Raw genomic sequence first — 13,349 nt, forward strand, 5'->3', positions numbered from 1 at the left:
TTCTCAAATCATATTCTTCCAATAGAAAATATTGGAATGTGGAAACTGGAAACTCTCTGGTTCTTTTTTTAAGGAAGGTTTTGGCATTCCTTTTAATTTTTATTGATAAGATCAAATTTCTGCGGATCTTGGTGAGAAAGTTCTCACTTTCTCTTATTACTCTCATGTGACCCTTGTTTTTGTCTCCTACTTTAATGCAGTTGCATTTTTTAAACCTTGAGTTAGAGACAATTAATTACCACGAAATAGGTCAACAACAATTAGTCTATGTATTCTATAAGTTCACCCAAAAAAAAGGTGTCCAATAATATAAACCAGCAAGTTTTGATTTCTTAGAATTATTATGGCCATAAAAAAATTTCAATGATTATTTTCTTTGTGCTTCAAACTTACTTTTGTTTCTAGAGTTTCAGTTCGTTGCTTAATTTTTGTCTATCAAAAGAAATCCATATGAAAAACTTGATCACAAATTGATACAAGCTAGGTGGAGTTTATTTAAAATTGACAGGGATGACAACTTGTTATCAAATCCATTAAATTTGGTATCACTTAGTACAAATTTTATTATTACAACGTGTTTTAAGAACTCGATCTAATTAAAAAACGGTTCAATTTTATTTTACTCTCTTAATTTAGATTACATGTAATTTTAATCTTTAATTTTTTTTATAAAAAAAAAACTTTAGGAATTTGGTCTCTGATCGTTTTTTTAACTTAAAAATATTTACTTTTCAAACTAAAAACTTCACAAACGGAGATTAAACTATCTTGTTTTTTAAGGGGATTAAACTACCCTTTATTAAAATACTAACTAAAACATTTTTTTTTCTCAAAATTTCACTAAATTTTTACCCTTTAAACTTTTACATCGTTTCATATATATCTCAATTTCATTGTAAATTCTGAAATATTTAAATTAAAAAATAATAAATTTAAATATTTAGGTAAACTAACATATCAAAGAAAGAATTAATTTTACTTAATTTTAAAAATAGAAAAATTAATTAACTAAAACAAACTAGAGAAACTAAATTACACATAACTATATATATATATATATATATATATATATATATATATATAATTTAATCTTTAAAAATAAATGAATAAAATTTTATTGAAAACCACATTAAAATATTTAGTAATTGACAGTGTGGATTCTAGGAAAGAGGATCACTCTAAGTTTGGTTAGATTATTAAAAAAGTGTCGAGACTTCCTTTATTTGTTATCTAACTATCAAGACATATCGGTTAGGAGACAAGTTAATTAAGTTATTTATGCACCAGCTAGAGCGTTTTGTTATATGTTAGTCTCCACTTCCTTCATGGTTTATCTGATTTTGAACAAGTTCTTATCGAAATGAAATAAGTTGGTTACTTTTTTAAAAAAATATTGCGTATACTTTTATACTAAATCATTATTTTAAATTTCTCTAATTAGTTAACATTCTCGATCGGTTTTAGGGGTGATTTTGTAGGTTTATATAATATATCAAATTAAGAGATAGCCTTTATCTTTTCCACTACATTCTTGTAAGATGCATTCTATAAAGTTTAGAAAAAAGAGAATAAAAAAAATTCGCTTTTTCTTGAACCGACAACAACCTTTACTAATAAATAAAAAATAAAAATCATTGATGTGTATTTTTCCTTTTTGTTATTAGAGGATTGTATATAATTATAAAATATAAAAAAAACTTAACCAAATTAAATAACTGGTCACGGGGACAGAAACATTAGAGGGGTCCTAAAAGAGTAGGAGAATTTTGGGGATTTTCAAATGATATTCATATTAGAAAGTGGAAACTAAGATTTTATTTTATTTTTTAAAATAAGGAAGGTTTTGGCATTCCTTGATTTTCATTGATACGGTCAAGTTTCTCTGGATATTGGTTAGAAAGTCCCCACTCTACTCTCCCATGCCATCCCTTCGTTCTGTCTTATGTGCCCTCTCTCTCTCTATAAATAAGCCTCAATGTCCTATCCTCAAACTCCCCTAGCAGCTAGATAATACTTTTGTTTTCCAATTTTCTCTGCTCCTGTTCTCTTCTTTCATAACAGAACCACATGGAAAATCCCTCGGGTTCCATATTCAGTTATCACGAGGTGGGTCATTGCATATTTCTTAATTCTTTATCTGCTCTCCACACCATCCCTCACTACATCATCTTAATGATTAATCACTCTTTTCCTTTCGTCACACTTGCATACATACATGTCTTCTCTGGGTTTGTTTCATTAGTTTTCCAGTTTCAATATTAGTTTAACGTTAAAGGGTTCATAATTTGTTGCCTTCTTTCTCTTTTACTTTTTTATTCTTTTCAAGTATTTTATTGTTTTTACAGTTTTACTAGATCAAGAATGGTATATACCGGTTGTTTTTGTTTTTTTTTTCCTTCCTTACATGAATTATGAGTTCAGGTATAGTTTTTTCACTGCTTCCATCTTCTTTCGTGTTCGTCGGTTGAACCTCTTGAAAGAATGAGACATGTCACGAAAAAATTGTGGAGACGAATTCTTGGGCATTAATTTTCAGGGCCCAACAATGTCAATTTTATCTTAAAGATTGATTCCTTATCTTAATTTTCTCTTTCTTGATTTATTTTGCACAAATATCTTTATTAATCATACTTTTATTTTAGATATTTTCTTTCTTCTTTTATAAGGAAATATCTATCTTAACCCTTTTCCTGTAATTTGACTTTCTTATTAAACAGCAAATTAAATAATCAAACATCAACAGCTTCACTGTTTCTAAAACCTTATTCTGTGTTGAATTTTTTTTTTACCAAAAAGCTTTGAATTATATTTTTTCCTTGGGCGATTATTGAGATTTTTTAGTTCTATGATAATCCAAAAGCGAGGCAGGTGAAAAGTCTCGATTTTCAAGGCCAAAGGGTTGATCTTTTTGTGTACACACTACACACCAAAGTTGTCGTTTTCTTTCTTTCTTTAGGTTTTGCTATAAAAAAAATCACTTTCACACACTAACAGAGTCACAGTCAATAATCTCGGTGTGCATGAGACGTGCGCAATCACTGAATGTTAAAAGTAGTTACAATTCCTTGACTTCCAACAGTCCATTTTCTCAACACAATTTTCATCAAATTATGCAGAGTTGTGATGAGTTGAGGCAGAAGCTCTTGGCCACCACACTGGAACTGGAGATCATGGAGAACGTGAAGAGGGAACTGATGAATCTGCTGAAGATGGCATACCAGGAGAGAGACGAAGCAAGACAAGAGCTTCAAAAACTCGTTAAAAAACTAACACCCCCCGCTTTGTTCGAAGTCCCTTCCATGATGATGATTCATGCACCAACCAAAGCAAACTCTAGCATCACAGAATCCAACAGCACCTCGCACGTTTCCTCCTCCGTAGATTCCCTTCTCGATTCAGTTTCTCCTCCCGAATTCTCCAACATGAACAACATCAATGTCGACTCCCACAACTTGGGTGGTTACCTCAAACAACCTTCGGTTCAAAACAACCTGTGTGTCTCTCAAAAGCGCACCTGTGATGTTGGGGACGAGGTGATTGAATACATTGCTAAAGGAAAAGTGTTGCCTCAAAAGGGTAATCTCCTCAAAGCTGTGATGGACGCGGGTCCTTTGCTTCAGACACTCCTTGTTGCGGGGCCACTTCCCACGTGGCGAAACCCCCCTCCTTTGCAGAACATAAAGATTCCACCTCTCAATGTTCAAGACTTTGCTTCCAATAATAATAATGTGAATACATTGAATTCACTTAAAAAACCAATGCTTGCACCCTCTCATTATTCTACACAGCCTACTACGCTCAATGTTTCTGTTGTCAACAATTCATTCCAGATGACTTCAAATGCTACTTGCAAGAATCTCGCACCATCGAGGATTCCACAGAGCCATCAGCATCTTCTACGCAATTAGTTCCCCCTCCCAAGTTTTTTTATTCTGTAAATGGAGTTAGAATTTATTGGTGTAAATGGCATACCCGGGCTTTGATTCAATCCTCAAGCTGACATATTTTGGTCCTAGTTGAAGAGTAAGTCCTTATTTCCAAACGTGACAATTTATTTCAAAATTTGATTTTATTTTTTCCTTGTGCTTTTTTGACAAACTTAAGAATCCTGTTGTCTGGTTCTTTTGTTTTATATCTAACCAAACATATTACATTCTCATCTGTTTATGGGTAAGTGGGAGTAATGAAATTGTTTACAGAATTTTTTTCTAATTTTAAGATATTATTATCGATTTTAAGATTAAAATGGAGAAAGTGTCAGTAAAAAGGGTCCTGTGAAGAGGAACTTCCGAGAAAGAGGAAGTCATTCTTAAATTTGTCCAAAAATAATAATAAAAGTTAATGAGATGTTGTGCTGGACATAAACAAAAAAGTGTTGAAGCATCTTAAATTCATATTCTTCCTTGTCTTTATTATGTTGCCTTATGTGTTTCATCTAATATCTTTGTTCATGTTTTTTTTTTCCAACAGAAAAACAAAATTTTTTCTGAATGATTTGTTTATATAAGTAGTCTTATTTGAGAATTTGCGGCGCAAGTAATTAGTCCATGCTTCTGCTCCAAATACGAATATATATGTTCATAGATATTATTGTTAACATCGGTATCATAAAAGAAAAGAGTTATAACCGAAATAGCAAATTAATACAATGCGAAATCCTTGACATAATCTTCCACAGTGCGTCTGTTTGGCGGTACAATTTTCATATATAATATCTGCCAAATAAGTTTTATTGAAACCCCTTAGAAACTCTATGTAACCTCGCATTTTAATTACGTCTGATTAAAATGTCTTTAGGCTTGGCGGCTAGAGACGCTGGTATATTTTTTGCAGTATGTATGTTGTTCATTATGGAGAGTGAGTGGAAAAATCTTGTGCGTTTTTTGTCTAGACTTAAGCGTTCAAACTCTGGTGGTAGAAAGGGCAATTGGCTGAGGAAACAATTCCTAATGAGTATTCTATGGATTTTCGAAGCGGTAACTTTGAGTCCTGTGTGATAATTTCTCTTCCAGTGTGAGTTTAAGAGAGACGAGGTTGAGGGGGAACATATGCCAGTTAATGCGGACTGGGCCATTTGTTTGGGGGAATGGCTCAAACTTCTTCTTAATTGCACCCACGGTTTCCACGTTTCATGCATTGACACGTGGCTTCGGTCTCATTCGAATTGCCCTCTTTGCAGAGCTTGTGTAGGTCATGATGACACAGTCTTCTGATTAATTTGTGTTGACAATCACTTTTGAGGAGAGTTGTTCATAACATGGCCAATCCTTTTGCATTCTTCTAAAGTTAGACTTATCATGATTCAAACTTCAAGTATCAAGAATTCTTTTTTTCTTTAAAAAAAAAAAAAACTTAAGTGTCTGAATTAAGCCTTCACATAGTGTGTCGGAATTATAGGTTGGAAAATTAAATTTAAATGAAACTCGTCTTGTAAACTTGTTAGAGGTGCCCAATTTAGTTTTATCTAAAAGGGGTTAGCAATGTGAGTAATAAATTTGCAATAGTTTGAATTGGAATAGTTAGAGGTGCCCAATTTAGTTTTATGGGTAATAATTCCTATAACATGGGTTTCTTGTTTACTTGTTCATTTGAGGAGTAGGAGTACAAGATAAAAGTATTTGGTCTAAGCAGTGACTTGAGGAATCTACCATAAATACGCAAACTAGGGATTGTGACCATACTTGGTAGAATGGAGACGTAAATTGAACAGCCAAAATAATCTCATTTTTTTGGACCATCAATAATTTCTTTAGAATTGGGCATTTTTCCAAATTATTCTGCTTATTTGTATTTGTATCACCGTACCATATCATCTATACTATCGTAATTACTAATGGTAATGTGTATGAGGAAGCATCTCTCTGGCCTAATACGAGGATATAAGTAGTGCCAGCAAGCGGATAGTGTCACATGCCTACAGACTACAGTATACCACAACTTTGAAAAACACACTTGATACTACACGTATATTAGGCTCTTGTGCCAAATTGACCAATTCATACAAATGAGAGAAGACCAACATCAACATTCTTTTAAACACAACATACAAATGGCCGAAAATATTGGCTTGGCAAACCTAACTACTTTTTTCGTTGTGTCAGGTAACCATTTTTCCTGTTGCTAATTAATTAGCATTATCAGTGTTTTAAACACTCTTAAAGTGTTGAGAACAATTCTTAACTTTTTTTTTATACACTCTTTTAAGTTTGTTGGGAGGCAACCTCGGCGGGAGAGGAGATTATAGAAGATGTGCTGTGAGACAACAAAGGTCGGAGAAGGAAAGACACTGGAGAACCAGTTGAGGGTATTTGACTAGAGAAAGAAAGTGTTGAGAGGGAATTTCAGTGTGGAGGACTTATTGTCCTATCACCATCTCATTCAATCTTATATGCCTTATTTGTATGTTAAATGGTGCTTCAAAATTAAATTCAGTATTACCTCCTGAATCTTATTTATAAGAAACTAGAATAAAATACACTACAAATAAATAGGACCAGAGGTATATAATTAGAGGTGACGGTGGTATATCCAGCATTGAAAAAGTTGCTCAAAAACTTACATTGGATAATAATAACGGCCCATTTACTCATCAAATTTGAAATTGTAACAATGTAAATATAATTCCAATTGAACTAAAATACACCAAATAACAAACCGCAAAATTTAGAACTTAACCTTCAAATGTCTCCCTTTCAAAAAAAAAAAAAAAAACCTTCAAATGTCTCCCCTCAATGTTCACAAAACAAACTACCATCTAAACAGAAATCGACTTTGGTGAGGCCAGGAATTAGTTTAGATAATTCCAATCTTGTTGGCCACATCCAGGGCGTCATAATCAGGTGTCAACCTGACATAAGCCTTCTTGGTGCCGTCGGGCCTGCAACAGAAAAATCTAAATTCAGAAGAAATGATTTGTTGTAAGTATCAATGCAAGTTTTTCATACAAATTTGTTGTTTCATTTGCATGTTATGGCAACATTGGGTTTCATATGCCACATTTCAAAGTTTCCCTGTGCACAACATGAACCCGTTGTCACACCAGCATGCCACAAACCAAAAAGCACAAAACATGTATGTCTCAGTAATAAAATTCACTGCAAGCATACCATTGTCATTAGCAATAAAAAATCATCAAACAAATTCTAAAAGCATCACTACATAAAGACTCACCTGATTAAGGTGTTTACTTTCTTGGTCTGAATATCATACATCTTCTTGACTGCATCCTTGATCTTCTTCTTGTCAGCCCGCAAGTCGACTATGAAAACCAAAGTGTTGTTGTCTTCAATCTTCTTCATTGCAGACTCAGTTGTGAGAGGATACTTCAATATCTGATAGTGATCAAGCTTGTTCCTGGGTGGAGCACTAATGCGTGGGTATTTAGGGTTCCTATCCTTTTTCAAGGTCTTTGGTCGATGGAAGGTAACAGATGTTCGGATCTTCTTGGTCTTTTTCTTTAAAGTAGCACCTGACTTAACAGCCTTAGCAGTTTTCAAGGCTTGTGCCTTTGGATCAGCCTTCTTTAAACTATCAGCTGCATTAAACACTTGCTCTAGTCACACATCACACTCCATACAAAATAATCAAAAGCTAACTACTTTTTAAACAGCATAATCTTCAACACAATGCAGATAATTACCTAATTCCATTCCAGTAACACTGGAAGAATTAACCTAACAGCACAAATAGAAATACTTAATCTCAATCCCTACAACATTCATGGAATCCCTATTTTTCATTATCCAACAGCGAAAACAGGGTTTGACTTTGACATGTGAGTACCTAATCAGAGAGTAAATATAGATGCTTAACCACCGGTTCGCAATTTTCATAAGCCGGATTTCGAAATATTAAAACAATACCTTTAGGAGCCATAGGTGTTAAATCTTCGGGAAACCCTAAAAGAAAAACAACACGAACATAAGACTCGTTATATGAACTGAACCAGACGGAGAGACAATGGGAGAGTATAGAGCACAACCTGCGTGTAGGAAGCAGAGGCACCGGTAAGTTCTAGGGTTTGGTTCCGTCTTATACACGGGCTACGTATGAAATTGTTTCGGTTAAGACCCATGGGCTAGCCTAGCTAGGCCCATTGACAACATTCGCGTCTAAACCCAAGACGACGAAGATTATATTTTCAGTCTAATTTTTTTTTGAATATTTGTTTAATTTAATTCGTTTTTTTTTTGTATGTTTCATTAATAATATAGTATCGAGTTAAATAAATTAATAATATAGTCCTATTTTATTATATATAAACTTAAATAAAAATAGTAAATATATACATCAATATAATTCCCATTTGATGTTTATTTTTACATCGCGATAAATAAAAATATTTGCCAAAGATTTATTTAATTTGATTTTTTCATGTTTCACTAATAGTACTTAAATATTATTTATATGCATAATACTATATCCCCACCCTGCAACACATGATATTTTTATTTCTTTCATCTTTTTATCTATGAAATAGCATTTGTTTCAAAAAAATAAAAAGATAAATATTAATCAATTTAAAATAGATTATATTTTGAGTAAAATGTTTCAACATCATATCAAGGCTAAACACAAAACTAGTATAAAAAAAATCCAAAACAAGTGTAAAAAAAAAAAGAATTTATCTGCATAAGTTATTTTTGTCGCACAGATAATACGAGGTGTCAGCTCAAATGACATCTCATGATAATTGTTTATTCTCATGTAAGAGGCGTTAATCTAAATTTTGAGTAAAAAAAAGTATTTCGAGTAAAAAACATTAATCGGTTTATATATATATATATATATATATATATATATATATATATATGACCCAATATTTAATAAAAAAACATTTAGTACATTATAAATATTTTAAAAATTCAATATTTATATATATTTTTTTAAATGATTAAGTGTATTGAATTTTTTTAACTAGTATTTTTTTAAGGAACTTATTTTCAATATAAAAATAAAATAAAGCAATGAAATATCAGGCAATTTAAAACTTTCGAGCAGCAACTGTACGTACAGGAAACTGAATACAATTTTCACAAATGAATTTCATCCTTTAAATAATTTTTTACACTATATGAGATTCTTTTTTCTTCTTTTTTGCTGTAAGTTTTTGTGTAGACTATGTGTTCTCCAGTGAGTCTCCGTTATTTACAGTAGAACCGTTGAATCCAGGTAATGATCCTTGTAAATCAGAGCCATAAATATGACCCATTTTGGTCCTTTTTGTTTCCAGGTATCTCTTGTTTTCCTCTGTGATTGGTGTCAACACAGGAACTCGCCCTACCACTGCCAAACCATATCCTTTAAGACCAACAAACTTTGCTGGGTTGTTTGTCATAAGCCGCATTGTTCGAACTCCTATATCCCTCAAAATCTGCACATTTTCATGTTTATTAATTTATCAGCACCAAGATTAGCTTATTTTCGAACTAAATTTTCTCATTTATAACACCAATTGTTTGAAATGTATTCTTCCATCAAATTACTAAACTTTTGATACATGTAAAGTTTATTACACTTTCAATCAATTAGAACTGTGCAAATTATATGAGTTTGTGGTTTAACGTTTGAATGAACGGACACACATTTCAAAGCAGTAATATGTGAGAAGTAATAATTTTTTACTTTTGCTTGAACGGCGGTTTAAAGGGTGCACAACGGGGAAACAAACATAGCCTATATGATGGGATCAAATAACTCTTTCTTGCTTGAAATTAAATATTACAAGACACTAAGAGTGGGTTAGACAAGAGAGGTTTAAAGGGTAACATTAAAACCTTGGCTCATTATTGATTAATTTAAAACACATAGTATAAGCGAGAATGAATGGATGATGAATCTGACCTGTGCACCAATCCCATATTCACGAGCATCAACAGCTAAGCCGAGTTCTATGTTTGCTTGGACCGTGTCATGACCTTGATCCTGCAAATTATACGCTTTAAGTTTGTGACCAAGGCCAATGCCTCTTCCCTCATGACCTCGAAGATACACAACTACTCCCCTACCTGCTTCTTCTATTAACCGCATTGCCAAATCTAACTGGTTGCCACAGTCACACCGAGCTGATCCAAATATATCCCCAGTTAAACATTCTGAATGTACTCGTACTAGCACATCTTGTCCATCTCCCATATCTCCCTATGTATATTTACAAGACAATAAGTAACTGATCATAAGAGATTATAATTCAGAAAAAATCATTCAGTTTGTTTTAAGCTCTTTCTTGTACATATATTCCATGAAAATCAATTAACAAAGTTATGCTTCACCATACAGACTCTTTATTCATGAGTGTGTTAGCAGCTTTGTAGAGAAAGTGAATGGGATACTCATACTACAAACAAGGTGAAAGTGTGAACCCCTTTTGTAGAGAACTTTCTTACCTTTACAACAGCCACATGTTCAGTTCCATCCAACTTTGAGCTGTAGCAATATGCTTGAAATAGGCCCCATTTAGTAGGCAGGCGAGAAACTGAGGTTCTTTCAACCAATTTTTCTCTCTTTCTCCGATACCTTGAAGAACAAGTAAACAGATCACATCATTAAGTGAATTTGATTAGCTTATAAACCAATTAAAGTCGAGTGTTGAATGCAACTAGCAGAAATTAGAAATACTAAGAAGGAATAAATATCATTTACAATTTCTCGACCGTGAAGGAAAGGTAAATTAAGGTGATTGATTACTCACTTACCTTATCAAATCAGTTATTGAGACAATTGGTAAGGTGTATTCCGATGCTAACTTTCTTAAATTGAGCAAAGATTGCATAGAGCCATCATTTTCATCAACAAGAGCCGAAAGAACAGAAATTGGGGGCAAGCCAGCCAGTGCAACTAAGTCCAGTGAGGCCTCAGTGTGACCTGCTCTTCTAAGAACCCCACCATTTCTGTACTTAAGAGGAAACACATGACCCGGTTTTCTGAAATCCTCTGATTTGGACTCAGGAGATGACAGAGCAAGAACAGTTTTCGCTCTATCAGCAGCTGATACACCCGTAGAAGTTCCAGATTTCACATCCTAAGGTAAAACAACAGAGTTTCATAATGTCAATTGCAATGATCTCTGTTGAGCTTCAGATTGAAGCACCAATCTAAGTAACTTGATATAGATAGGATTCAAAACTTTGAATATGATAATACATACCACTGTGATAGTGAAGGTGGGAGCAGAAGAGTCCTCATCTTCAGTCTCTGGTGACATTAAAGGGAGGTTCAGTCTTTGAAGATCCTCCTCTTTCATGCCAACAGAAACGATCCCTGATCCGTGCTTAATCATGAAGGCAATATCCTTGGGACTAGTAAGAGATGCAGCCATGATAAGATTTCCTTCAATATCGCCGTTTTCATCATCTACCACAATCACAAACTACAAAAGAAAATTGCACCAGTTGTCAGGTTATTCATCAAACGTACACGGTACACATAAACAAGAGAATTTATATGTGTACTTCACTCATACATTAGCTTATTTTGGAGAACAACACCTTATTAGATAGCTATTGAGAAAAGAAAACATGCAATAAGATCCTGTTTGAATGAGCTTTTACCTTCTGGGACAATATTTAATTTCATTTTATTATCTCTGCTTTTTGGTAAGAATCACAAGTGTATTATTTATTTCATTTGAGATGATTTTGTTTGAGCTAGGTAGAACCACATATTGAAGATGGGAACTTGAGATCACTAATAAAACTGGAAAATTAACATATTTGCTAGACAAAATGACTGAGAAATTGCGCAGAACCAACCTTGCCTTGGCGTAATGCATTAAGCGCTCGTTCAATGGAAGAGTAGCCTTTAGAGGGACAATCTGGATCACCTTCGGCATCACTGACAAAGAAATCAGTGGTTTCTGGTGTTAGTTCAGCGTCTAACGTTTCAAATGAAGCTGAAGAAGACTCGTTATTATTTAAGGCACCTAAGAGGGAACCATTCTCATTTCTCTTCAAATTACTATCGTCAAACAAGTCTTCTACTCCAGCAGCACAACAAGCTGAGTTCCAGACTTTGTTCTTCCATAGGCCTAGTCTTGCACTGTGATGAATACCGTAGGAACGATGCAAGCTGAGGATAAATTAAGAATATTTAACTTGAATTTAGAGAGAACACAAGTGTTACGTAGGGAATGTGTAAATACCTTGAGCTAGTGATGACGTGGGAAATCAAAGGATGAGCGAATGAAGCAGAGTCCATAGGCTGGGACTTGAAAATTTATTCTCAGAAACTGAAACACACACAAATTTGTGTTCTTATTTCATGTAACGCAAAATAATATACAAGGAAAATAGGAAAAAGAATCCACCTCTAGTTATGGATGTGATTCCACAAGGAACCGTTATCCAATATTTCTAGCTAGTTGTACTTTAGCAAAGACTAAGAACCACAACCTTTTTGTGCATAATAACGAGTGGTATGAGTATGACTATTGCCTAGCGGTTTGTCATCTTAAATAACAATTGCTCTCATTTGGTTAAAAGTTACTATCAGTGAACTAGTACACCAATGTTTTAGAGATCCCATTAACACCCTTCATTCCTCTCTTTTTGTCTCATCAAGTATCCATTACCTATCATTTTTTCTTCCCTCTCCGGGTATATTAGCTTATGGAGTGTTCAAGAAATATATTTTTTATTATATCTAGGTTCTCTTCATCTCTCTCCTTTTCTCATTATATAAATTGTCATGTCTATTAGTTTCTTTTTATTTCTATCTCTCAGTTCCTTCCGCCCATTGAAATGCACATTGAACATTTTTCATTGGTTAAATATCCATTCGTAGTTGTGTTGTACAAAAATCTTTCTTATTATATGACTTTACTGTTAAAAAATTAAGAAAATACCATTAAAATTTTTATTTTTATTTATATAAATTGTTAATAAAAATATTTTTATATAGACATTCAATAAAATTTAATTTATTGTCATACCATAATAATAAATAGAATGACGCGTTAAAACGACTAGATCTTATTTTATGATCGTATCGTGTAAAAAATGTAATAAAAATTCATCTATATATCAATATTTAGAAAAATAAACGTGTCATGTGAAAAATGAAAATCTATACATCTATACTTATAATAAAAACGATATTCACATTTGATTTTTACTTTTGACTTATGTAATTTTGGTGTTGTATTTTTTAAAATTCACAAGTTTCATCTCTATATTTTAAAATAGAGATATTTAATTATCTTATTTTTTAAAATTCATAATTTTAATCTCTTATTTTAAAATAAAAACATTTAATCTTTTAGTTTTCTAAAATCTGCGACTTTAATCATTCCATCAAATTTAAAATGTTGATCGGTTAATAAATTAACATGATATAATTCAAAAATTTAGTGA

General features: G+C 32.9%; 3 protein-coding genes across 6 annotated transcripts; 1 reads left to right on the plus strand and 2 right to left on the minus strand.

Moving 5' to 3' along the window:
• Positions 1-1,855: 1,855 nt before the first annotated feature.
• On the plus strand, positions 1,856-4,685 carry LOC100788888 (uncharacterized). The gene is made up of 2 exons (XM_006597219.4): positions 1,856-2,106; positions 3,117-4,685. The coding sequence occupies exons 1-2, from the start codon at positions 2,068-2,070 to the stop codon at positions 3,906-3,908; spliced, it is 831 nt and encodes a 276-aa protein (XP_006597282.1). The 5' UTR covers positions 1,856-2,067; the 3' UTR covers positions 3,909-4,685.
• Positions 4,686-6,565: 1,880 nt separating this feature from the next.
• LOC100785534 (60S ribosomal protein L23A) lies at positions 6,566-8,094 on the minus strand. Of its 2 annotated transcripts, XM_041009871.1 has the most exons (5): positions 7,982-8,000; positions 7,863-7,898; positions 7,640-7,782; positions 7,171-7,534; positions 6,566-6,877 (listed from the first exon to the last, which is right to left on the minus strand). In XM_041009871.1, exons 3-5 carry the CDS (start codon positions 7,647-7,649, stop codon positions 6,793-6,795), a joined length of 459 nt encoding a protein of 152 aa, XP_040865805.1. In that variant the 5' UTR covers positions 7,650-7,782; positions 7,863-7,898; positions 7,982-8,000; the 3' UTR covers positions 6,566-6,792. The 2 variants fall into 2 exon arrangements, with proteins under 2 accessions (XP_040865805.1, XP_003547452.1); XM_003547404.5 differs by lacking the exon at positions 7,640-7,782 and having other exon boundaries at positions 7,982-8,094.
• Positions 8,095-8,974: 880 nt separating this feature from the next.
• Positions 8,975-12,431, minus strand: LOC100786573 (monofunctional riboflavin biosynthesis protein RIBA 3, chloroplastic). Of its 3 annotated transcripts, none has more exons than XM_006597222.3 (8): positions 12,305-12,431; positions 12,140-12,226; positions 11,751-12,036; positions 11,147-11,368; positions 10,695-11,020; positions 10,386-10,515; positions 9,844-10,140; positions 8,975-9,373 (listed from the first exon to the last, which is right to left on the minus strand). In XM_006597222.3, exons 2-8 carry the CDS (start codon positions 12,193-12,195, stop codon positions 9,119-9,121), a joined length of 1,572 nt encoding a protein of 523 aa, XP_006597285.1. In that variant the 5' UTR covers positions 12,196-12,226; positions 12,305-12,431; the 3' UTR covers positions 8,975-9,118. The 3 variants fall into 3 exon arrangements, with proteins under 3 accessions (XP_006597285.1, XP_006597284.1, XP_040865790.1); XM_006597221.3 differs by having other exon boundaries at positions 11,751-12,066; XM_041009856.1 differs by lacking the exon at positions 12,305-12,431 and having other exon boundaries at positions 12,140-12,275.
• Positions 12,432-13,349: the final 918 nt, after the last annotated feature.

The sequence above is a fragment of the Glycine max genome, chromosome 15, assembly GCF_000004515.6.
Source record: "Glycine max cultivar Williams 82 chromosome 15, Glycine_max_v4.0, whole genome shotgun sequence".
In the NCBI taxonomy this organism is placed as follows: domain Eukaryota; kingdom Viridiplantae; phylum Streptophyta; class Magnoliopsida; order Fabales; family Fabaceae; genus Glycine; species Glycine max.